The sequence below is a fragment of the Sorghum bicolor genome, chromosome 3 (assembly GCF_000003195.3).
Source record: "Sorghum bicolor cultivar BTx623 chromosome 3, Sorghum_bicolor_NCBIv3, whole genome shotgun sequence".
Classification (NCBI taxonomy): Eukaryota; Viridiplantae; Streptophyta; class Magnoliopsida; order Poales; family Poaceae; genus Sorghum; species Sorghum bicolor.
In genome coordinates, this window is record NC_012872.2 from 7551960 (window position 1) to 7575622 (window position 23663).

At 40.9% G+C, this 23663-nt stretch overlaps 2 protein-coding genes and 1 long non-coding RNA gene across 15 annotated transcripts; 2 read left to right on the forward strand and 1 right to left on the reverse strand.

Annotated features, from left to right (window-relative positions):
* LOC110434010 (endonuclease 2-like) lies at positions 5-4006 on the reverse strand. Its single transcript, XM_021457463.1, has 8 exons — positions 3770-4006; positions 3491-3662; positions 1267-1365; positions 1029-1168; positions 832-924; positions 689-756; positions 520-593; positions 5-435 (listed from the first exon to the last, which is right to left on the reverse strand). Exons 1-8 carry the CDS (start codon positions 3896-3898, stop codon positions 305-307), a joined length of 906 nt encoding a protein of 301 aa, XP_021313138.1. The 5' UTR covers positions 3899-4006; the 3' UTR covers positions 5-304.
* LOC8073362 (endonuclease 2) lies at positions 6387-9040 on the forward strand. The gene is given in 11 exon segments (XM_002455213.2): positions 6387-6608; positions 6611-6640; positions 6643-6815; positions 6952-7126; positions 7237-7341; positions 7482-7537; positions 7651-7734; positions 7840-7932; positions 8023-8093; positions 8282-8355; positions 8528-9040. Coding segments are annotated over 11 exon segments (1044 nt in total). The 5' UTR covers positions 6387-6520; the 3' UTR covers positions 8623-9040.
* Positions 13588-23409, forward strand: LOC110433537. Of its 13 annotated transcripts, XR_002451004.1 has the most exons (7): positions 13589-14155; positions 14350-14387; positions 14545-14620; positions 15031-15124; positions 15198-15251; positions 19064-21300; positions 21391-23409. It is a non-coding gene; the product is annotated as an uncharacterized LOC110433537 (long non-coding RNA). The 13 variants fall into 13 exon arrangements; XR_002451003.1 differs by having other exon boundaries at positions 13588-14155; positions 14545-15124; XR_002451002.1 differs by having other exon boundaries at positions 13589-14387.

The window sequence follows — 23663 nt, forward strand, 5'->3', positions numbered from 1 at the left end:
AATAGAGTAAATCCTTATGTTCTCAGACAAGCCAAATATTCAGGCACCAACAAGTGAGGAAAAGAATTACATAAAACTGCACTTTAACTTCGAGGAGCAGCACTAGTTTACTAGTGTAAGTGTGTAACACCTACCTGTACAAATTAAAATGATAAAACAAAGAGGTTTATAATTACAAACGCAGAGAGAAATGAATAACCTCTCTGGATTCTGTGCTTCATCATTACAAATTCATGCTAAATTTATTGAAGTATAGGAATGGACCAATCCTTGTAATAGCTATGCTTCTTTTTCATTACAACTGTTACTGTACTCGTAGTGGTATATCATCTGCTTTATCCCCATCAAAGATCCGATTAAGTATCAACGCCAGTCTGATTCCAGCCTGTGCTAATCTCTTCTCCACAATCGGGTATCTAGTGAAAAAATAATCATCTGCGTCCCAGCATGTGGAGCTTCTAAGTATTGTTATCCAAAAGATCATGCCGTTTTAATCATCACAGCGATATATATGCTTACCTCCTAGAGTAATGCCTTGCTCCACATCTTTGTAGGCATAGTTGCAGGAATAATGAATGCTCTCAATTGCATAGCTGCAAGTCATATGGTCAAGGTCATATAATGTCAATTCTGTATGACTGTAACACACGAACGAAATTGAAGTTTCTAAATTGAATATGGATCCTACTCATTTGCACAGGTGGCATGTTTGTTCTCGCAATTTTCCCAGTGAGTAATATCATCAGACCATCCATCCTACAACTCACAGCATTAGAAACTAGAAAATCATCCTTGTCCTTGAAGTTACATAGCAATCTTGTACATACTTACTGTAAGGTTCATCTTGAGAGTCTCTACCATAGTATCCATGCTCTTATTGTAGAAGTCCTTGATTGCCGTATCTATAATGCTGACATCCCACACCTAGCAAAACACAAGATGCTGACTCTCAGACTGACTACCTGGTGACTTGGTGAGTACATCTCAAAATTTGGTATTGAAGTTATATCAGAGGTGAAAGCACGGACGTGATGGAGGTTTGCTTTCCTCCGGTACCAGTGGACGGTGATCGTGTTCCCGCCTTCGTCATCTTCAAAGCCTACATGCAGTGGCTGGTGGACGTCGCCGACAAAATGTGCCAGGAACATCAGGCTCTCCGTCAGGTTATCTGATATGTGTATATGAATGTTCAGAAGTCAGAATAACTCGTGTTCGGCCTGCTAGCAGAGTTTCCACATATCCTGGAATAGTTCGGCACATGCTTACACGAAGTCTTCTGGCCATAGCTGTAGAGCTGGTCAGTGTAGTTGTTGATAGCCCCGACGACGCACATCCCTTGCTGGCCACGAGAATTGTGGCAATCCCCTGAAAGGAACATTTGATAGAATGTGTCAATTCTAATTTCTTGATGCGGGTACACACTTTCAGTAATCAGAAGAGTACTTCCGGCTGGGCTCTTCTCAACATCTCTGTCAGTCTGTCACTGTATGGCAAGTTTATGGGCTGTCAGATACGTCTATGGGTTGTCAGATACGTCTCTTTGATTCGCCACATCAATATAATTCAAGTAACAGTGGATTGTTTGCTAAAGCAACTGATTTAGGTTTTTTTTTCATCCAATCGGATTTTCCTGGTAATTTAGCATCACATGTAACATATCCGACTCTAACAACACTACAAGAGGTTTTGTGTGCACATGTGGCTGCCGGCGACGTGCTCGATCGGGGTCGGTCACATTCCTGTCCCTTAAGAACGTGGGCCAAAGATATGGTACGAAAAATATCCTGTTCGTAACTGGGACAAAGAAACACAACTGTCTCGCTGTCTCATCTGTCCACGTGCAATTATTTGTTCACATTTTTTTTTGCCTTTTTTTAGTTTAATATTTTTTTTGCTTTTCAATTATCTCCATCGAATTTATGCCTGCATCATCGGCCGTACAAATATTCGGAGAGAAACATTTGAATGGGGCTAAGATTTTTCTGAATGAGGTTAGTAAGATAACTAAAAAAGTAGTGTTTATTATTACGTTGAAAGCGGCTGCTTGAAAAGAATAGGTACTCCGGATGGGCTAAACAATCAGACCGAGCATGTGGTAGATGCGTGAAGCAAAGCAGCTAGAGGTCTGCATCTTCACTCAACCCCTTGTCCTCTCCAAGAAGCAACAGTATTCGGTGGGTCATGAGTAATGACACTTGGAAGAAGCCTCAGTGAGGCACAATTCAGAACGGTATCGACGCATATCCGTGGCATCTCCAGCATAGATATCCAATTTTAACTCAATTTTTTTTTCATGGAGAATGTCAATTAACCTCACAAATTTAGAGGTAATGTTATCTTAAACACTACAAAGTACACAATCGATCATTTGTCATTTAGTCATTATTCTGGCTAAAGGGCTAATATAAACAGAACAAACGATCGATTGAACGGAACAATATGTAGCATGTAAATGGGGCTAATTGACCATTTAAGCGAACATTGCCTAGAAGACACAAGTGCAGTGGAAATTTTCTACTGGAAAATGCTGCGATGGACTTGCGCAAACCTAGAAAAAAAATATTTACATTTTCTGCTTTGGTGAATATACCAACAATCCAATACATAATATAAAGTTTATTCTGTCAGTTAGTCGAATATTTGTCCTAGTTTAACGTACTCACTTGCAAAATCTTAACTATTTGCTGAATTATTCTCTATTTCTCTACGCCTGGCCCTGCTACAAAAGATACTGCCTAGTTTTGTTTAAAGCACAATATACTACTACATAATGCATTTTTATATCTCATTTTCGAAACTGAGAATACATTTTCTGGTTTCGCTGTATATGATTGGGAGGATTAGGTATATAGCCCTGGAAAAAAAAACTTGTCTTAGGTATATGATCCTTTTTTTCGAATTTGGCTTTATGGCCTCAAAACAAAATTTATTTAGCTCTATAGCCTTCTGTCAGTTTTGGGCAACTAACAGTGTTAAGTCAGAGGTAAAAAGACTATTTTACCCCTAGGAAAAACAATAGAAAAACATATATATATGGAAACGTACATGTGGTTAGTATTGGAAATATACATGTAGTTATGTGATAATATATTTTTGCCAGGGGTAAAACGGTCTTTTTACCCCTGAAGCTGTCCAAAACTGACAAGGCTATATAGCCAAATAAATTTTGTTTTGAGATCATAGAACCAAATTCGAAAAAAAGGCATATTCAAGTTTTCTCCAAGGCCATACACCTAATTCGATTCGTGCATGTACAGGTTTTTCCTCTTCTATGGTGCGTGAACTTTGGGTGAATGACGCTAACATTGCTACACAAAACACTTTGAACAACGCTCGCTTTCGTCTCATCAATTGGCTTGCAGGTTGAAACGTAGATTAATTCATTCAATGGCGGGCAATTAAACCCCCAAACGGTTTAGCGCAAGGCCACGCTTTGCTGCGGCGGCGAGCAGGAGGAAGGGATCGAAGAGCAGCGAGGGGGGAGACATACGAGAGTACTTGAAGTTGCAGACTTGAGGGGTGTTGACGTAGTGGAGCGGGCTGGCCCAGTGGTAGTGCCAGCGCACCGTGTCCGCCCACGGGCACACCGTCGACAGCTCCCCGCCCGCCGACTCCGGCAGCAGCGCCTGCACCGCCGCCGCCGCCTTCTCCGACAGGTACTTCTGCACGCCGCACAAGAGGCATCCGTCAGAATTTAGGAACAAAGTACTCGCCCAGCTCTGCTGCCTACGGTTCGATCTGAGTTTCCCAGTGCGGAATCGGGGGCGACCTCGGCGATCTTGCAGACCATGATGTGGCCCTCCTTGCCCCACGCGTCGGCGCGGGGTGGGACGACGAGGAGGAGGAGGAGGAGGAAGACGAGTGGGAACGGGAGCAGCACCCGCTGGTGGGGCGCCATGTCCCTCTGCTCTCGGCTCTCCTGCCTTCCTCCTCGCGTCCTCTGCGTGGCTGCTCTGTTTCTTGATGGAGGTTGTTGTTGTCTCGTGGAATGAGCTTTGGTGTTGGGCTGGTTGTTTATTTATTGGCGTTCGGGAATTTTGGGCGGAGGAAACACAAGCGGTAGCTTTTGGGCCTGGCCTGGATAAAAAGGATATAGGCCGAGCGACGTCGATGAAGATCTACGTCCAACATCAATAAACGCCCTGATGGCCCAGGCGTGACTTGGTTAATTTTAAGATTTTTCGGCTCAATCTGTTAGAGATTGTTCATAAAAGATAGGCCTTGTTTAGTCCCCAAAAAAATTTACAAAATTTATCAGATTTCTCGTCAAATCGAATCTTGCGGCACATGCATGAAACATTAAACACAAATAACAAATAACTAATTATACAGTTTGCATATAATTTACGAGATGAATCTTTTGAACCTAATTAGTCTAAGATTGGACAATATTTGTCAAATACAAACGAAAGTGCTACAGTGTCCATTTTGCTAAAAAAATTTGTAACTAAACAAGGCCATAGTTGTGTACATACAGGAGCGAGTGTGCTTACATACACGTATGTTAATATTAATATATACTCTCTCCATTCTAAATTATAAGATATTTCAAGAATCTTATATAGTCAAAATATCTTAAGTTTGACCAAAATTATAAAAAAATTATAAAGATTTATAACATCAAATAGGTATTTTATGAAAATATAGTTAATGAATAATCTAATTATACTTAATTGGTGCCATAAATATTATCATCTTATCATATAAACTTATTCAAACTTGAGATCCTTTGACTCTCCAATATTATTGAAATGTCTTTATAATTTGAGATGGAGGGAGTATGTAGGTATTGCGTTTCAAAAGAAAAAGGTAAATAGCCTACATGTCCCATTTTTGCTTCTATATGTTTTTTTCTATTTTAGGCAGTGAACCCATATTATTTTCCATGGATAATGAATATTATTTATTAGAAAACCAAAAAGATGATGTGTTGGCTTATTAAAACGAATCCGATTCAAATATGATGAAAAAACTAAAACAATGATTTTTACAAAGAAATAGGAATGATAGTAGTACTCCATCAGGTTACATATACTCCTTCCATTCTAACTTATAAGTTGTTTTGAGTCTTTGTAGATAAATGTAAAAGATATGTACCTATGTGTATCTGACTAGACAATAAATGTAAAAGATATGTATCTATTTGTATCTAACTAGACAAGCTAGAACATCTATAGTTTAGAATGGAGAAAGTATATCTGACTAGAAAAGCTAGAACACCTTATAATTTAGAATGGAGAAAGTAACACACATTTTGGATATTGACGGTCTCTAAAGTATAAATTTGACATTGTTCTTATTTAAATATAAATAAATATCATAATTATTTTATGTTTTTACAGAAATAGTTTCTAAGACAAATATATACATATGATCTTTAAATTTATAAACTAAATATTTTAAAAGTTGTTTATTTCTTTATGGTAGAAGGAGGGGTTGCCCCCTAGTGGAAAAAATATTAATAAAACAATGATTTTTACAAAGAAAATCATGAAAAATATATACAAGAGACTGAAGCCATAAATTCATAGCTGGGTGGAACTTTGGGCGAGCTCTTAGTACAACTAAGAAAAATTCAGCCCTAAATTTGAAACGGCAACGATCCACAGTAAGACCAATGTTGTTGAAGATGTAGTCACTTTGGGCACACCATTACACCAAATAAACCAGCACATGGCAATAATAATCTCCATAAAAGTTGTTTATAGTCAGAGTATTCTCATTTAGTTAGGTATTTTGGGTAAAACGTGGCCGTATCCAACCCAGCTCGACCGCAGAGTGCCTATATTTTTCCCCAAATATTCATCCGTCTTCAAGATTTGAGGTCCAGTCTTTCAGAGCCAGGCCTTGTTTAGTTCCCAAAATTTTTAAAGATTCCACGTCACATCGAATCTTGCGGCACATGCATGAAGCATTAAATATAGACGAAAATAAAAACTAATTACGCAGTTTAACTGTAAATCGCGAGACGAATATTTTGATCCTAGTTAGTCTATGATTGGATAATATTTGCCACAAACAAACGAAAGTGCTACAGTAGCGAAATCCAAAATTTTTCCCAAACTAAACAAGGCCCCATTTATAAAGGACCATAGGGTACACGTCACATCACATGTGTGCAACTATCATGTTTTTTTTTTCTAAAAAGAGTTGTATATACAAAGAAAAAAAAAGAAGAACCAGTGCACGATGAGTTTCTTGTCGATGGTGTTTGTATTTTCTCCGCTGCAGTTGTTTCCGAAGCGACGGGCTGACGGTGCTTTCAGTTTTTGCACAAATCCTCTTTGGCCTTTCCATCTTGTATAGTGCATATTTTAACGAAAAGATGCTGGCCTGCATTTTCTTGATTTCCTTTCAGAGTGTGAAAGCTCGAGCGCTGATGAACTCCCCATGGATGCAGCAGGCCGGCAGCGGCGTGCAGCTCCGGTACTTAAAAACGCATTAGAATTTAGAAGAAGTGGAGAGCAGTCTGAACACAAAGTCTGCAGATTTCAACGTAGTGTGAGCGCGATGAGCGTTCATGGCCCGTAATCCGACAGGATATCCGACATTTGTGCCGTTGCCGTATCCGGTCCATCGCCCCATGCCGACAATCCGTCCGGAGATCCCTCCCTCTCTCATGGCATTCCTCTTTTAAACCAGAGCTCTGCTGCTCCGACTCCGATCCGTCGTCCCCCAGGACTCAGAATTCAGAAATCAGGATGGCGGCCGCCGCAACGCTTCCGCTGCTGCTGCTCCTCCTCCTGCCGGCGCTCCCGGCTCCGTCGCACGCCTGGGGAGTCGACGGCCATCTCACTGTCTGCCAGATCGCACAGGCACGCGTGCTTCGTCTTTCTCACTACTTTACTGTGGTCGTTATAGTCTGCGAATCTGTCAGTCCAATCTGCAACTCGTTCTGCGTCCTTCTGTTCTGAGACACATCGCTGCGACTGCGATGCCAATGGTGTCCAGGGCCGTCTGAGTGACGCTGCGGCGGCGGCGGTGAAGGACCTGCTGCCGTCCTACGCGGGCAACAACCTGAGCAGCCTCTGCTCCTGGGCCGACGACGTCAAGTTGAGGTACCGGTGGTCGTCGCCGCTCCACTACATCGACACCCCCGACGGCCTCTGCACCTACAGCTACGACAGTAAGAAGCCACCACCACGCCACGCCACGCCACTCGTTGGGAGCTTCTGAATCTGACACGAACGCAAGCCTGCTGTGCTCATGGTCGGCTGTCGTTTTCTGCTTCGTCAGGGGACTGCAAGGACGAGGACGGCATCAAGGGCCGCTGCGTCGCGGGCGCCATCAACAACTACACCTCGCAGCTCCTCACCTACGGAACATCTTCTACCCCTGAATGTAATGTTCAATGTTCATGCTCCAGTTCTGCAAAACTCTGAACATTTTCAGTTGTTAAATAGTGACAGTGATACTGATAATTTTTTCTTTCAGAAAAAAAAAAGTTACCTAACAGTCATAAACGTTTCTCTTTACTGCAGATAACTTGACACAGGCGCTTCTTTTCCTTTCACACTTCATCGGAGACATACACCAGGTAGAAACTACAAACAAGATTGCTGCGCTCTGTTAGTGTGATCAGATCATTCAGTACTGTAGCTGATCACCCAAGCTATTGACTGTACACTCAACTACGACGGTATTTTACAGCCACTTCATGTGGGATTTACCTCTGACAGAGGAGGGAACACCATCAACGTCCACTGGTACACAAGGAAGACTGTTCTACACCATGTACGTCTAATCTAATTCAGGCTAAACATTGGACACTGCCATGATCCTGAAATCTCAAGGAACCTAAATGCTGGGACATGTTTTGTTTTCTGCACCAATTGTCAGGTTTGGGACGCCAGCATCATCCAGACGGCTGAAGACGACTTCTATGGAGACAGTGTGGCCGGTTATATCGACACCCTGAAGAAAAACATAACGGTGTGAAAATAGGATTAAGTGTTTGCTATAGATAGGGAGAGAGAGAGAGACGCTAAGTGTTAATTACTAAGACCTTCATTCGCTCTGCAGCAGGGAGAATGGTCGGAGCAAGTGTCTAGCTGGGAAGCATGCGACAAGAACCAGACTGCATGTCCAGACAAGTATGTATCTTCGCTTCACATTCAGATTTTTTGATTGGGTATTTAATTGTGTTTTGTTTTTTATTACATGAGCTTGACTTTTTCATTGATTAATTCAGTAATTGTCATGATCTTTTATATTGCAAATCCTTCATAAACTAAGATTACTCTGAGTTTTTGACTGGATTTCTGGTTGTAAATGCTGACAGATATGCATCTGAGAGCATCACCGCAGCATGCGACTGGGCGTACAAGGGTGTCGAGGAAGATTCAACCCTAGAAGGTACTACTAATACTTGCATATTATATTGCTTTTTAATTAAAATAATGCCTATATTACTGTTCTGTAGTATGTGCATCTTATTAAGAAGATGGGTACTATCGTATTGATGCATGATTTTAACTCGAGGGATCAAGAATATGCTAATTGATTTGTTCTTACGTTCTTGGTGCAGATCCTTATTTCTCCAGCAGACTGCCGATCGTCAACTTGAGGCTAGCACAAGGCGGCGTCAGATTAGCCGCCACTTTGAATAGGATTTTTGGTTAATGATGATGGGATGCATTCACTATGAAAGAATTATGGAATTGAATGATATACATATAACTATTGGTTTCTCAGCAAAATTTGTCAGACAGTGACTTTGAGTGTGTTCAGCTTTTGAGTTTTCATTAGTGCTGTGACTGTAAATTTGGATAAATTCGCGGTCCGGACAAGCTGAAAATCTACAATCGCAGCCCTCTGTGGGCTACACAGCCTAACAGAATTCGACGAGGGACAAAGGCCCAGAAGGCCGTGGTTAAACAGAATCGTCGAACGCACATCATCGCACATCACAACTGACACGGGCTTTAGGGCGGAGAAACTAGTTGCCGGATTGTAGCAGGTCTGTAAAAGTCCACTAAAGAAAAAGCAGGCCTATCAAAATGTCTTGGAAAAAGTCATTTTTTCCTCTTTGGGCCACTGAGATTTCCTCCCTTTAGATATTTTGGTAGTGCTCCTCCTGTTTTAGATTCTATGTGAGAATTGATTCTATGTGAAAATTAATTCTATGTGAAAGTGAGGCCTGGTTTAGTTTCCAAAATTTTTTAAGATTTTTCGTCATATCAAATCTTGCGGCACATGCATGGAGTATTAAATATAGATAAAAAAAAATAATTGCATAGTTTGCCTGTAATTTGCGAGACGAATTTTTTAAGCCTAATTAGTCCATGGTTGGATAATAATTATCAAATACAAACGAAAGTACTAGTACCCAAAACCAAAAAATTTTGCCAACTAAACAAGACCCGTTTCTTTGACTAAAATTGATTCCATATGATTCTCTAGTATAAACAGCGCTTATATGCATGAAGTGAATTAGAAGAATCTACTTTTTTCCGGCTCTCAGTCCCCCTAGTAGCCTACAAGCTGCTTTGGAAGTTCTGCTAAGAGTAACTCTATGAGTTTGGCTAAAATTAGTAGTCAAATTTTATTGTTTAACTATTTTATAAAATAGATAACTTCTTGAAAGAGAAGATGACCACAACAGCCTTGCTGTCTTACAAAATCAGATAGCTAGTGCTAATGGTTGGCTATATATGGCCACCAAAAATTAACGGATAACCAACTTTCTATTTTACAAAATCAAATAACACATCTGTTGGAGTCTATTTCTTTGCTATACAAGTTCTAAAATAGCCTCCACAATCAGAATAGTCAAGCTGTTGAAGTTACTCTGAACTAGCTCTAACTAGATTATCTGTCTTCTCAAAAATCATTTAAAATACACGTTTTTTAGCATGCTATGGAAGCTGCTCTCGAAGCTCCTTGGTTAGAAACGGTTTTCGGTGTTTCTATCGTTCTTGAAGTAGAAAAAAAATAGTAACTATCTACTAAAGTTTTTAAACCACAAAATATCTCTAAGTATCTAAATTTTTTGAGAAAAATCATAGAGTTAGATTAGAACATAAAAACTTGAAGAAAATATTTAGAGTTCATGAAAATACCTCTAGAACAACTAGCATTAATGTATTCAGTAATCTATGTTGATAGGATTGTCACTAGGTTGCAAAATTCTTTGTGCATTAAAGTTAAGTTTCAAATTAAAGCACACTAGAAAAAATCTTAGGTGCACATCATGCTAGAGTTGTTTATACTTTTTTCTAGTGGTAGTTTAATTTGAGCCATAGGATTAGTTTAAATTAGATATCCAATTCATCCCCTCTCTTTGATGCTCATGGGACATTACACAACCGCTAGTCTAAAACATTTCCATAGGCAATTCACTTAACCTTACTACCAGTATAAAACAGCAGTTTATGCTAGCAATTAACTTCTGCTAGTGGAGACGTACCTATTTCCATAGACGATCTATCTAATGAAAATGCTTGTATAAAAGGTCTATTTTCACTGGTTGTTAACTTAACTATACCGCCAGTAGTGATAGATATTTCCACTAATATTGTGGGCACCCAATCCATTCTACACTGGCGCCGGCATTTTTGTGTTGCTAGTAAACAAAAGGAGGAACCGTTCGTGTACTAGTACTACATACATATTGTATTGAAATAAACAAAAAAACACGTCTGAATTAAAATGAATATTTGTTTTATGAACCACAGTATGGAAGCACACACTTACATACATGTAAAATCACTCAGAAGTTAATTGCTAGCATATTCTTGGCGTATTCGAGAAATGCACTGGGCAGCAGCTTAATCCTTCTAAATGTTCTTTGTTTATGAGTGGGGAATGTGATCCTACGGTCAGTAATCAGGTGAGACAGCAACTTGGGGTTCAGAGAATTGACTTTGAAGCCAAGTATCTGGGGCTACCAATGCCTAATGGAAAAATGAAAAGAGGAGTCTTCCAACCACTTGAGGAGAGGTTCCAGAAGAGAATGTGTGCCTGGAAGGAAAAGGAGTTATCTGCGGCTGGTAAGGAAATCCTCATTAAATCAGTTGCACAAGCCCTGCCTAATTACGTGATGAGTGTTTTCAAGCTCCCACTAACATTGTGTGATGAGTTGATGCGACATATACGGGCTTACTGGTGGGGTTCTGACAATGGCCACAGGAAGGTTCAATGGGTTCCATGGGAGAAGATGATTATGCCAAAAGGGTTTGGGGGTATGGGCTTCAGAGACCTCAGATTGGTTAACCAAGCCTTACTAGCAAGACAAGCATGGAGATTGGTGTTCTTTCCTGAGAGCCTGTGTGCTAGAGTTCTGAAAGCCAAATATTTTCCCAATGGCAATTTGCTGGACACAGTTGCTGCTGGAGATGCCTCCCCATCATGGCGCGGAGTTGAGTTTGGGTTGACACTACTAAAGCAAGGTGTGGTCTATAGAGTGGGAGATGGACAAAGTATTCGCATTTGGCGTGATAACTGGTTGCCCAGAGCTCATGGCATGAAGCCAGTTGGCAGTGTTCGGCATTGCCGACTGCGCCGGGTCTCTCATTTGATTGATGCTCAAACTAACTCCTAGGATGAGACACTTGTAAGAAGATATTTTTATGCCTGTGATGTCGAGGAGATATTCAAAATAAAAATACCCAGCAATCCCTGTCCAGATTATGTAGCTTGGAATTTTGAGACATCGGGTATGTTTTCTGTCAAAAGTGCTTATAGGCTAGCCATGAGGATTGAACACGATGAAGGGAACATCGGCACCAGCTCTACTCCTCCTGATGGTAGAAAGGTATGGAAAAGCCTGTGGTCTACTAATGTACCAGAGAAAGTCAAGGTGTTTGCATGGAAGGTCGCCAATAATGGTATCCCCACTCAAGCTAATAAGTACTACAGACATCTGGCACAATATGAAACCTGCGAGTTGTGCGGATATGCTCGTGAGGACTGTTTCCATGCGTGTGTACGCTGCCCACATGCTGTTGCTCTTCGTCAGGCAATGAGAATGCATTGGGTTCTTCCGGCTGAGGAGGATCTACAATATACTGGGCCTCAGTGGCTGCTGGCCCTTGCGAGCCGGTTCCCAGTAGAGGTCATTGGAAATCTTTTGATGCTTCTATGGCGTGTTTGGAGTGTGCGCAACAGTGTTCTGCGGGCAGGCAAAAGGCTCTCGATTGACAGTTCTGTGTTGTTTCTTACTCGTTACAGGGATTCTCTCATGCAGTGTCAATTAAAAAGTTTCCATGCTGAAGACAAGGGGAAGCGCTGTGCTTTGATTGGGAGCTCTCAGCTGGAGAGGGTTGCCAGGCTAGAGAAGAAGTGGGTTCCGCCAGACCCAGGATGGATGAAGATTAACGTGGATGGGGCTTTCTTACCCGATTCTGGTGTAGCTGCAATAGGTGTGATCATCAGGGACCATGGTGGTGGGATTAAACTGTCAACCTGGCGATTGCTTCGCCATTGCCGGGATGCAGTGGAGGCTGAAGCTGTGGCGTGCCGTGAAGGGATCATCCTTGCTGCGCGATGGCCGGAGGTCCCCATGATTCTGGAAACCGATTGTTCTGTGGTGGCAGGGAAGCTGAGGAATTCTGTACAGGATCGTTCCGTGATTTGGTCTACCATTCAAGAAGCTACTGTAGGGATGGAGGATCTTTGCCGGGTGGAAGTTCTGAAGATTAGTCGAGCTCAAAATAACACCGCACATCAACTTGCTCATTATGCTATTAGGTCGAGTAGTAGTCAGGTCTTTTTTTTTTCTTTTCCAGAGTTTGTCGTGTCGCTTGCTTGTAAAGATACTGTTTGAGTTTTAATAAAGTTTTTGTTCACAAAAAAAAAATCACTCAGTCATATAAACACACACACGCCCACCCCCTACCCTATGATTATATATGAAACACTGGCTAGTTGATTTGATCATCTGAAGATTATTTAGTTTTATCACAGATACCTTGCTATGGATGGAGACAATGTCTATCGTTAAGAGAATAATACCGTTAAGTACTAAACAAATCTATGCAAATATGTACAATGACCCACGTCAAGTTGAGAACTTCTAGGTAAGCAACGCAAAATAAGTAATTATCATTGGTTGTGGATACGAAGTACTCCCTTCATTCCAAATTATAAGTCATTTCAAAAATCTTAGAGAGTCAAAACATTTTAAGTTTGACGAAAACTATTGAGAAAATTATAAAGATTTATAACATCAAATAGGTGTACTATATAAAAATATAATTAATGAAAAATCTAATGATACTTAGTATCATAAATATTATCATCTTATCATATAAATTTGGTTAAATGTGAGATATTTTGATTCTCCAAATTTCTTGAAATGACTTATAATTTAAGACAGATGGAGTATTAAACATGAATACTTACTTCTTGTATGTCTTATATGATTTTTATTCGTGCGGGAGTATGGATTGATAGACTAGCATATAAAAATATATTCTTTGAAGGACAAGAAGAAAACAATCTGATGCCAGGGTCAAACCTTCACCTATGCAAGGAAGGAAGTGGATTCTACATATTACTCGCAGGGAATTCTCCGGCTCCTCAGGCTAGACACGTCACCTCTTGTTCACTGTTCACGATGCTTTTCTCCCCTTCCACCTCGACAGAAAAAAAACTTACCTTGACAGAAAAAACCCCGCTCCCATCCTCTTCCTCACGGTCTCTTACGAAGCGTGGCCTCCTGCAAACTGCGCAGCCGCCGCCATCTCCCCCCTCGTCCCTTCCTCTCCCCCTCTGCCCCCCTCTCCCTCGATGTGCTGGCGTGCTGGCCTCCTCCTCCATCTCTGCTTTTCATCTTCCCTCTCTCGATGCCGCGGCACGTTGACTGGCGAACAGCGCAGGCGGCATGGCGGCGCAAGGCCACCGGCGGCCTCCCGCAGGACACAGCACGACGCGCGCGGCCCCTCAGGTCGCAACCGGCGTGGGTGCCCCTGATACGGCCTTCTCCCCTCGTTCCTCCTGTGCTCGTGTGCTACAGGAAACCCTAGGTGCCTCTGCTCAAGGACCCCGGCTGCACGTTCCCTCTTTCCTTTGCGCCGGCAGCTCAGCTCCGTAGCCGGATGTGGCGGTTGCTGGCCCCTCCACCTAGGGTTCTGCAGCGGCGGCGGCGGCGCCGTGTCGTCCCCTCCCCGCTTCTCTCTCGGTGTGCACAGGCTATGCCACCAGGTATTGATAGGTATGGATGGATACGGGCACTTCTCCTACCCTATTTGTGCTTGATCTTCAGTGTTTAGTCTATTTCTAATCTGCTCAGCATGCGGTTGTTGTAGGTTTGCTAAGTGGTAATGAATGTTTCTTTTGTAGATTACTGCCTTCTGTGTTCTCTAACTGTGAACCTTGTTTTATAAATGTCATTTAATTTTTCCGCAGCGGCAATCTCTCCTATGCTGCTGGCCAAACGACAAAAGGTTCAGCCCACATCTCTATAATCCCCTCATTTACAAATAGACTGCTTAGTGTTGTGTTGTAGTATGGCAAAAAACTATGCCAAAAGAAATACCAAGCAATGAAAAAAACACATTCAGGAAACATATGGTTTAGGTGGATCTAATTTTGCTACTTCAGTTGTCATTGTTGTTAAGTGATAATTGAGAAGGATGATGTTGCCAAAAATGCTTCAGGAGCTTATCACCTATACGGAGTGAGTTCACATATTCTTTGCCTACATTTTAATTTATGTTTATTGAATTCTTGTGGGATTATTATAGATATGGTCCGTTCATGGTTTACCAATGGTTGAACATGTTCCTTTATTTTCAAATTTTTTTTACAAGGATGAAGTTTCAGAGCACAAAAGTTATACCAAGATTATCTTTTGCCTTTATGTTTTTTTTCCTACGGAGTATATTAGTCTTGCATGAATCAAATACTTTGGAATATAGGAAGGCCTGGTTAGTGGGTCTCCTCAACATGCACAACATTTTATTTAGGTTCCTTTCTTACCATCAAACACATCTAAATTCCGGTGATTATTTTTCTCTACAAAAGTTCCTCTGTTTGAGCGGGTGGGCTTCAGTTCATCTAACTGTTGTTGCATTTATGCATTTGTAGATTGATTTTGTTCTCCTGGATATCATCTACAGCCTGCCCTATCACTACAGCAGCCAAGACGAGAATCGACATGCCTACATTTTTCCTTATTTTGGTATTTTTTCCTACTGTACAACAATTTACCTGTGTCTAATCTGGTGCTAATTCAGGGTTATTTTTGTGCATAGGTGATTGAAAAAGCCTTTTCTCCTTACTTTACCTCCATGAAAATTATCTGAAAGGTTCCATACTTACTCTTTCATTACAGTCAATGGATTTCATAGCATATTTACTCTTTCTTTTCTTACTTGAGGATTAGGAGTAATGATCCATATCGATTCACAGTAAGAGATAAAATAGTGTGCATCGGTAAATTAATATTTGTTAGAATGCAGAAGCAGGCTGTTTGTACTCATAATTCTTTTAATTATTTTTAGACAATACTATTTCTTTACACCATGCTGTTACAAAAGCACCTTATTTTGGTGACCTCTTCTTGCAATTTATTATATCTGTGTTTATTATACTTGGAAAGAAATAGTATCCACTCCTGATGGCAACATCCATGAACATCTATAGGTTTACCGCTAAATGCTTATTTGAACAAGGTATACCAATCATGAGATTAATACTAATTAGTGAGCCCAAAATTTATATGGTTATATATGGTTCTATGTATCCCTTTCATGAGATTGGATACATAAACCTGGTCCACATATGGAGCGAAGGCCACCAAAGTACCACATACTGATTTTTTGTACCCTGAACACTATATGTATCACAGGTCATAGTACAGTCAAACAGACATCACACTGTTCTTGTTGTCTATGTACCATTGGCCAGCTCTGGTCATTGTCAATCTGCCATTGCCTTGGAGTACAATAGCCCTAGCTGGAGCGCCCAGACTTGCATCCTCTGCTCCTCTCCATCAGAAAAAAGGGAGGGTCCTTTTCTCCATGCCATCCTTCCTTTTTCTTCCATTCCCTCTCCGGTGTGTGCTCTCCTTGCAAGTGCCGGGATAGGGCACGTGTGTGGATCAGGCTCACCGGCCTTCATCGCTGGAGGAGCCCCATGCCGGCGCATCTGGCCTATTGTGCATGGTGGAGCTGCATTGTTCCCTTTATCTCCTTCGGCTCGCTCTCCTCACTGCGAGGATCTTGGCCCCCCTGTAATACCCGATTTTAAGGACAAAACCAGATATACACTATATATGAGTTTTAGTAGTCAAATCTCACATATAGCTACAAATAAGGGGTAATATCAAAAGACAATGCATAAATTATATAACGTGCATAGTATAAGAGAGATAACCTTTAGTATCAAACAGCGGATACGCAACTCCAACTTCGGGTATTAACTTCACTCTACAGGATCCAACTGACTGGTTGATCACAGCCTAAACTTCTCCTGAGGTTTGGGGGAAATGGCAAGAGTGAGTCCATGTCGAACTCCACAAGTATAGCAACTAGATTGTATAGCTCCCACAATCTCATGACCAATGTGACATAAATAATGTAGAGCATTAAACAGTAATAATGAACATATTAACACAAGAATCATCATCCTTAATGTAGATGTCCCCAAGGCCGCTCCTGACCGTGAGCTCGGCTAGTATACTAGTTTTTAACCCTCTGCAGAGGTTGCACATCTTTACCCATGAGTCATGATTTACCCTTTCGCCCGAGGTAGCTAATCTCTTAACCCCCTTCCAAGGGAGGTCGGCAGGGATCACTATGAAGTCTTTCAAAGGTTCGTCTAACAAGTTAGGGCCGCTTGGTTTCATTAGTCAGTCCGTGTGATTCACCCGCAGGAATCCACGGTCTGCTATTCCCCAATTGCGCCACAACGGGTAACCGCTAACGAGCTAGAAAAGTTACTCATACTTAACTAAAGCCAGAGCCATTATAGCCCTCATGGTTGCACTGTTGTCCCGGGTGATCACGTACAGATAAATCATCAAGTTGCTAAAAAGTCATTTTTATCGTTTATTACTTAACATTAATCTAGCCACACGATCATGGTCACAGAAATAAAACCCAAATTACTATACTTGCCTTAATCCAAATGCTCTTGCTTATCCTTTTGGTTCTGCTGGTCTCACTTGTTGCCAAAGCTTTGATCTTGAACTCCGAAAACTGTTTTTTGTCTAAGCTCGATCATCGATCACACAAACAATCGGAGACAAACATACACGAAGCAAACAAGTCTACTATTAGAACAGTACACCAATCATATAAAAACAGTATGAAAAGTTTATAAAAATGATTCTACGCATCGCTACAATTTCATAGACGTAAAGATCACGAAAATCGGAATTAAAACGGTGAAGTTATGAATTTTCTAAGATTTTATATAGGAAAGTAATTAATTAAATAGGATCACGAAATTAAAAGATTTCAAACTGAGAAAATAGTGTTACTAACATGTAGAGCTCATAATTACGAACCTAACGCAATTTGAATGGACCAAAACGGATTTAAGATGAGCATGTTATAAGCAATTTAAATCTGGTGGCAAAACTGTAAATACTGAAAACGTAATTTGGAAACAAGCCGGCAGACTTTACGTCTTCCAACTCAGAAAGCGTATTTGATGCTGTACGTTTTGGACCGCGGGTTTCATATATAAAAACGTCAGGGGCTCTTTAATAAAATCACCCCGAAGGGGTAAGTTCTAATCTGGCGCGTTGGTTTTAGATCGAACGGCTCTGGATCAATCCCAGGAGGGAAGAGGGGATGCTGGCCGGCTACAGAGCCTCCGGCGGTGGCGCCATGGCCGGAGGGCCTTGCTCCTCGCCGGAGTTGGTTGGGAAAGTGTTCCGGTGCACCGTTTAACAAATAAAGAGCATGGGGACGAAGCGGAGCTTCAAGCGGACTCACCTAGCACAAAGACGAGGACGAGGAAGACCCGAGGGCAACGCGGTGCTTAGAATGGCGGCCGGTCACGCTCCTGCGAGGTTCGGTCAGTGCGTGAGGTCGAAAGAACGCGGTACAGGGTAGGAGGAGGGGCACAGCACCTTCATCGACGTGTTGCGAAGCTCGGCCAAGGATCAAACGCCTCTGGGCAGCTTTGATTGAAGAAAAACACGGCGGCGGCGAACTCCTACTCGGGAAGATCCAATCCACGACGTTTAAGGCGGCTAGGGCTTCGCAAACGTTGTGGATGGAAAGGGAAGTGCGCGGCGAGACCACAAACCTTTATAGGGGCTTGATTTGGGAGTCCATGCACCAAATCGCGGAGAAAGCGGATTCGAGCCCTGCTCGGGTATGGAGTCCGTGGCGAACACGCTGGAGAAGAAGGAAAGGAAGGGGAAAGACGCTGACATGTGGGGTCCGGCTGGCGGTGAGAGAAGGGGTGGGGCGCGGCCGTCAGAGAAAGAGAGGGGAGGGAGCGCGCCCAGCTAGCCGGCTCGGCATGGGCCTCAGTTTGGGCCGGGGCGGGAGGATGGCTGCGGGCTTACTGGGCCACCAGGCCGATGGAGCTGAGGTAAGTTCTCCTTTCTTTGTTTTTTTTTTCTCTTTTTCTTTTCTAATTCATTTTCCAAAGCCTTTTCTAAATAAAATTTTGAATGCAAACAATTTCAGAACAAAAGCAATCAGCATAAAATAAAATATGCTCCAGCATGAATGCACAACAACGTTTCTAACCCTAGGATTAATTTTATTTAAATGAAAATATTATTTTCCTATGTTTCATGAGCACAGAAATTCATAATTAAATCATTTTAGCTCTAATTCCCAAAAATTAATTTTTAGGGTGTTACACCCCCTCCCCTACAAGGCCATCGGGTCCTACTGCTCTCTTGTTTCTAAATATGCGAATCATGCGCCAAACTAATACCTTCCTTATACAACGATGTCTAATTGTTTCATTGTTCATGTTACCTACTGAGGTTTTGGGGCTATGCAGTAATAAATGTTTTTTTACACTGAGGCAATGCAAAATGTCCTTATATCTTAGCAAGTCTCTTTTCCATGTGTTGTTCTGTTTTTATTCACTGCTACATTTTTGGGGTTTGTTACTAAGTCTAATTCATTGTCAATGATGTGTTCAGTTCACATAATTGGTTGGGTGTTATATCACTCAGCACACCCCATTTCCAATGATGTATTTACTTAGCATGGATTCATATTTGGGTGGCTGCTATGGGTGCCTCTCGGGCCACGTCTCAAAATTGCTCCTGTGGGCACCGTTCAGCCATGTCGTCAGTCCACACCATGCTCGAGGATATGATCTGATGTTGATTCGCTTGTGAGGTACTGGGCATGTCCTATTACGTACATTATGCAATATGCAATTTCTAAGAGTAACACATTTGTCAACATGCCTTGAAGCTCCAAGCTGATGAGCAAATGATGATTGATGGATTACTGAGGCTTCTAACAATCCTGTCATCATTGGAAAAAATTCTTACCTTTTTTATTGTTGCAACAGAAATAGAGTTTTAAGTCATGAGAGAGCCCATCATATGCACTGTAGTCCTATTTATATTTTCCCTGCACTCATTTTGCTTACAACTTGCAGCTGAAAAAGATCTTACACCTCATCATAACCATGGGTACATATTTTTCATTCTATAATGAATGCTTCAAAACCATGAATTTTCTAGAAGATTAGCATATTACTGAATGCTAGATGATAACCATATCATTGTTTTTATATTTGTGTCATTGGTCATGCCAATTATCTATCAATCTAGGTTTATGCAAAAGAAAGGTCCTTGTCCAACGAGGATAAGTAGGTCAAGGTTTCCCTATTTGTGCTCCCTGTGATTATTGAGCTCTTGCTTTCCAAACTGCCATAGGGTGCTAATGAAGATTGATGTCTCCTTAATACTGCTTTTTATTATTCGACAAAAAAACATTGTCTGTGGAGTTTTTTTTTCCTATACTTTGGTTCAGAATGCTAATGATGGTCAATGTCATGCTCGGCATATTCTCAGATTCAACTTGCACAACACAGGAAAAAAAGGATTCGGTGAAGCCTTGCCATTACTAAACTATTTCCCCCTTTCTATACCTGTACAAAATATTTTGCTAGAGGGATTCAGATTGTTAAGCTGTTCTGCTTGTGTCATCTATGTACAATACAACTGGTCTATCAAGATTAAAGCAGCCATTTTAAAATTAATTATGTTTCCTTCCTCTAGACAGTGCAGTGCAAATGGAAGACATTGGTGAACACCCGCTTTAAACTTTGTGTCTTTCAAGCCTTCCTCTTTCAACCAGAAACTCAGGTACCATGTTTTTCTCATCCGCTCAGTTTTGTGGGTTCCAATTGATCCTTTTCTATTAAGACCATCCAACATTTACAGATTAAAGATGATTTCCTATGATCTCTAACTCTAGATTTTCTTGACTCGATGGCATCCTGAATATGACCGTTTATACCTATGTTTTCTTACTAAGATCAGTATATCCTCTAATGTATTATGTTTGTATCAACTTCTCATCGGCAATCCGGACTCTAATATACCAGTATATAGTATTAGCCATATGTAATATATAAATTTTTAAGGCGTGTATGCATCAATGTACCCTAATTATATGTATCACCGTTGTATGCGACACGTGTATTGCGCCTGTATAAACCTAAAAATACCCACCTGAACCATATGTAATATACATTTGCAGCACTATGTTTTCTATGTAGACGACTGTTTATGGCATATGCACCATGTATGATATACATAGCCCTATGTAACATATGTAAGTCCTCTGTACCTATGCATCAATGTTGTATAAGTCTTACGCATACAAAACTAAAGGTATCCTCCCTTCTCCTCTACCTGTTGTGTGACACAGAGCACCCAAACCCTAGCTTTCGTCAAACTCTCTGGTATATAGATGTGCTTTGTTTTTCTTTTTCTTACCAATTTCCTGATCAAAGTTGTGCCTTTGCTTGGTTACATGGATGAATGGTTATAGTTAATTATCAGCTACTTGGGATGAGTATCTTTTATATGTTCTGGGTACAAACAAATGGAATTGTTCCGGTTACTTCTTCACATAATCCATGTTTCTTCTCGCGGCCTCCATGGACCATAGTCCACCAAAAATAAAGTGTTGATGCTTATTTAGATATTGTATTGTCAGACTTTATGAAATTAAATAGTCCATGAGAGTTTGGCTGGTTTCCCCTCATTACCATATCGTAGATTGTATCTCTCATTATATGATGTTTGCCTACATGTTCTGACAAATATAGCCAAACCATTTTACTTCTCGGATGCTTGCAAGCATCAACCAATGAATTGCAAGCCTAAGAAGGTAGAGAAACAACATCAATCAGGTAAAAAATCGCTAAAGAAACGGTAGGTTACATGATGAGCTAACTGATAATAACAGTGTATTCTTCTTTTTCCTTTGTGGTTCCATGCAGGAACACATGGATCAACCAATGGATGATACGTGTGTCCAAGTCGTGGTGGGGATATGAGATTTGCCCAAGCTTGGCTCAGTGACCATTACTGCTATTCCTGCAGTCCAAATGTGTTGCCTCGAACATAGGTCCATGTAATCTTCCTAAACCCACAACCTCCTATATATGCTTATATCACATGAGTGAGATTACAGCTTGCATACTTCCATCAATCTCTTTTAGTGTCTGTCTTAGTATCTAAATTACTGTGGACCTGCTTTAATAAATAGAGTCCCTTTTTTGTTGGAAGCATTATTAGTGCAGACCTGTCTTAGTATCTTAGTTAGCTATGGACAGTACAATGTCTACTGCCTAAGTAGTTATGTCTTCCATACTTTGCACGACAGTTTCTTACATACAGCGCTCTGTTTCAACCACAGACTGATATAGAGGTACAATTTTGCTGGATTGATTGATTAGTGTATAAGCAGCACAGCTGAAAAGGCCTGCACAAACCAGATGGTTGCCATTGGCTTTTACTCAAATTGGTCGTCAATGGCAAATATGATATCATCTCATTTTAGCTTCAGTTTCTAACTAAGTCGTTTCGTTTTTTTAATGATTTTGAATGGTGTGGAACTTCTGCTTATTGAAGTTTGATAGGCTGCAATGAGTCATCATGTTAATACATGGTGCTACAAGGAACATATCAGGTTCTGTCCTAAATCGCATATACCTTTTGAAGCTTCACATGACTTTTGCTATGGGAATAAGATCTTGCGTTTAACTGCTAATTATAGGAACTAATCACTTTATTTTAGTTCTACTCTATGGTTTAGTGACCCTCAATTTCAATCTCTCGTTTGCTAGGTAAACCATGAGTTTTAAGATAGTGGTCAATGACTTATTTAACATTAAATTTTCTTCAGCGAGTTCTTCACATGCTTATGGTTTTAAATAGACTCAGTCCATACATAACACCTCGTTATATTATGTTATTTGTGTACCCAAAATTCATAAAAGCTTGGACAGATGCACGCATGTTCACTTGATTTTTTATGTTACCTGTTACAACTTATTATTTTAGCCGTTTTTCGTGCATCAGATATGCTGGTTACGTTGACTAAAACATAGATGACAGTTGTCTTAGTTGTATAAGCTATATTAGCATTTGTCTGAGAATTGAGAGAATTTTCAGAATCTATAGCAAAGCAGAGGGTGGCTATGCTCCCTATGATATGTTAATTTGTTCATGTTATCATATTTGATGATCTATTGATCTGTCCTCAATTTTTTTCTGTTAGTTCCAGTTGCTGCATATGTAGGCTTCCATCTACTTCACATCTGCTCCCATTAAAACTATGCCATCTCTAATTTTCTTGATAACCTTTTCTATCCACGTGACTTCAGGTATGTTGTGGTGGCGTATTCTGCATTCCTTTGGTCATCTGCATTCCTTTGGTCATTGGCAGGAGTTCTTACTTGCTCTCGTCGGCTGTTGTTCAAGTAACTTTATCTTCTTTTGCTCTTAGTACCCAGACCTTAGTCGCATTGTTTTAGTGGTGTTATCCCTACCTTTACAGATGAGTGCAACACCTTTCTTTTTTTATGGAACTGGAGGGGCCTCGGCCCCTACAGGTGATTTTATTAACACATTAAGAAAAGTTTACAAACAGACACGCACGCACACACCCAAGGGCGAGAAGGAAGAGGAGGAACAAGAAGTTCAAGAGGAACAGTAGCCTAAGAATAAGACTAAGACTAAGGCTCAGACTAACTAAGGAACAAAGGAGACAAAGAAAACCAACAGCAGAAGCCAATTGCCACAGGGCTTATCCAAGAAATGAAAAGGTTCCACGAAGCAAATTCCGGACCTTTCATTCTATTGCATATCTATTCAGTGGTAAACGTATGTAATTGCTATATATATATATATATATATACATAGGAGGATGGGTATATATATATGTGTTCTGGCACATGTAAAAATAAATAAAGTATTTTGATTCCTTTGTATGATATATCTCTATTAAACTTTGATCCCTGAGCCTATTTCCATACAAAAATTTGATGTATTTTATACCAGTGTGCGCGCGAGGGCGCGCGCAATCTACTAGTATATATTATTTGGGGAGCAGCGAGACATAACATAGGCCGATCGAAGTGGGAGTAAATGATTGCTCTCGCTTCGTGCCAAGTTAGACGGCCATGCATGAAAGTTTTTTCAGCTTCACGGAAAGGACGACATTACTTTTTTTGAGATTACACAGTACAACGCAGACACTCAACACGTA

What these genes read in the sequence shown, in the direction of transcription:
- LOC110434010 (XM_021457463.1), bottom strand. Translation starts at nt 3,898, where the DNA reads ATGGCGCCCCACCAGCGGGTGCTGCTCCCGTTCCCACTCGTCTTCCTC. An exon ending in CTATGGCCAGAAGACTTCGT is followed by an intron (nt 1,169 to 1,266) that starts GTAAGCATGTGC and finishes TACACATATCAG; the next exon opens with ATAACCTGACGGAGAGCCTG. An exon ending in CATGCCACCTGTGCAAATGA is followed by an intron (nt 594 to 688) that starts GTAGGATCCATA and finishes TATGACTTGCAG; the next exon opens with CTATGCAATTGAGAGCATTC.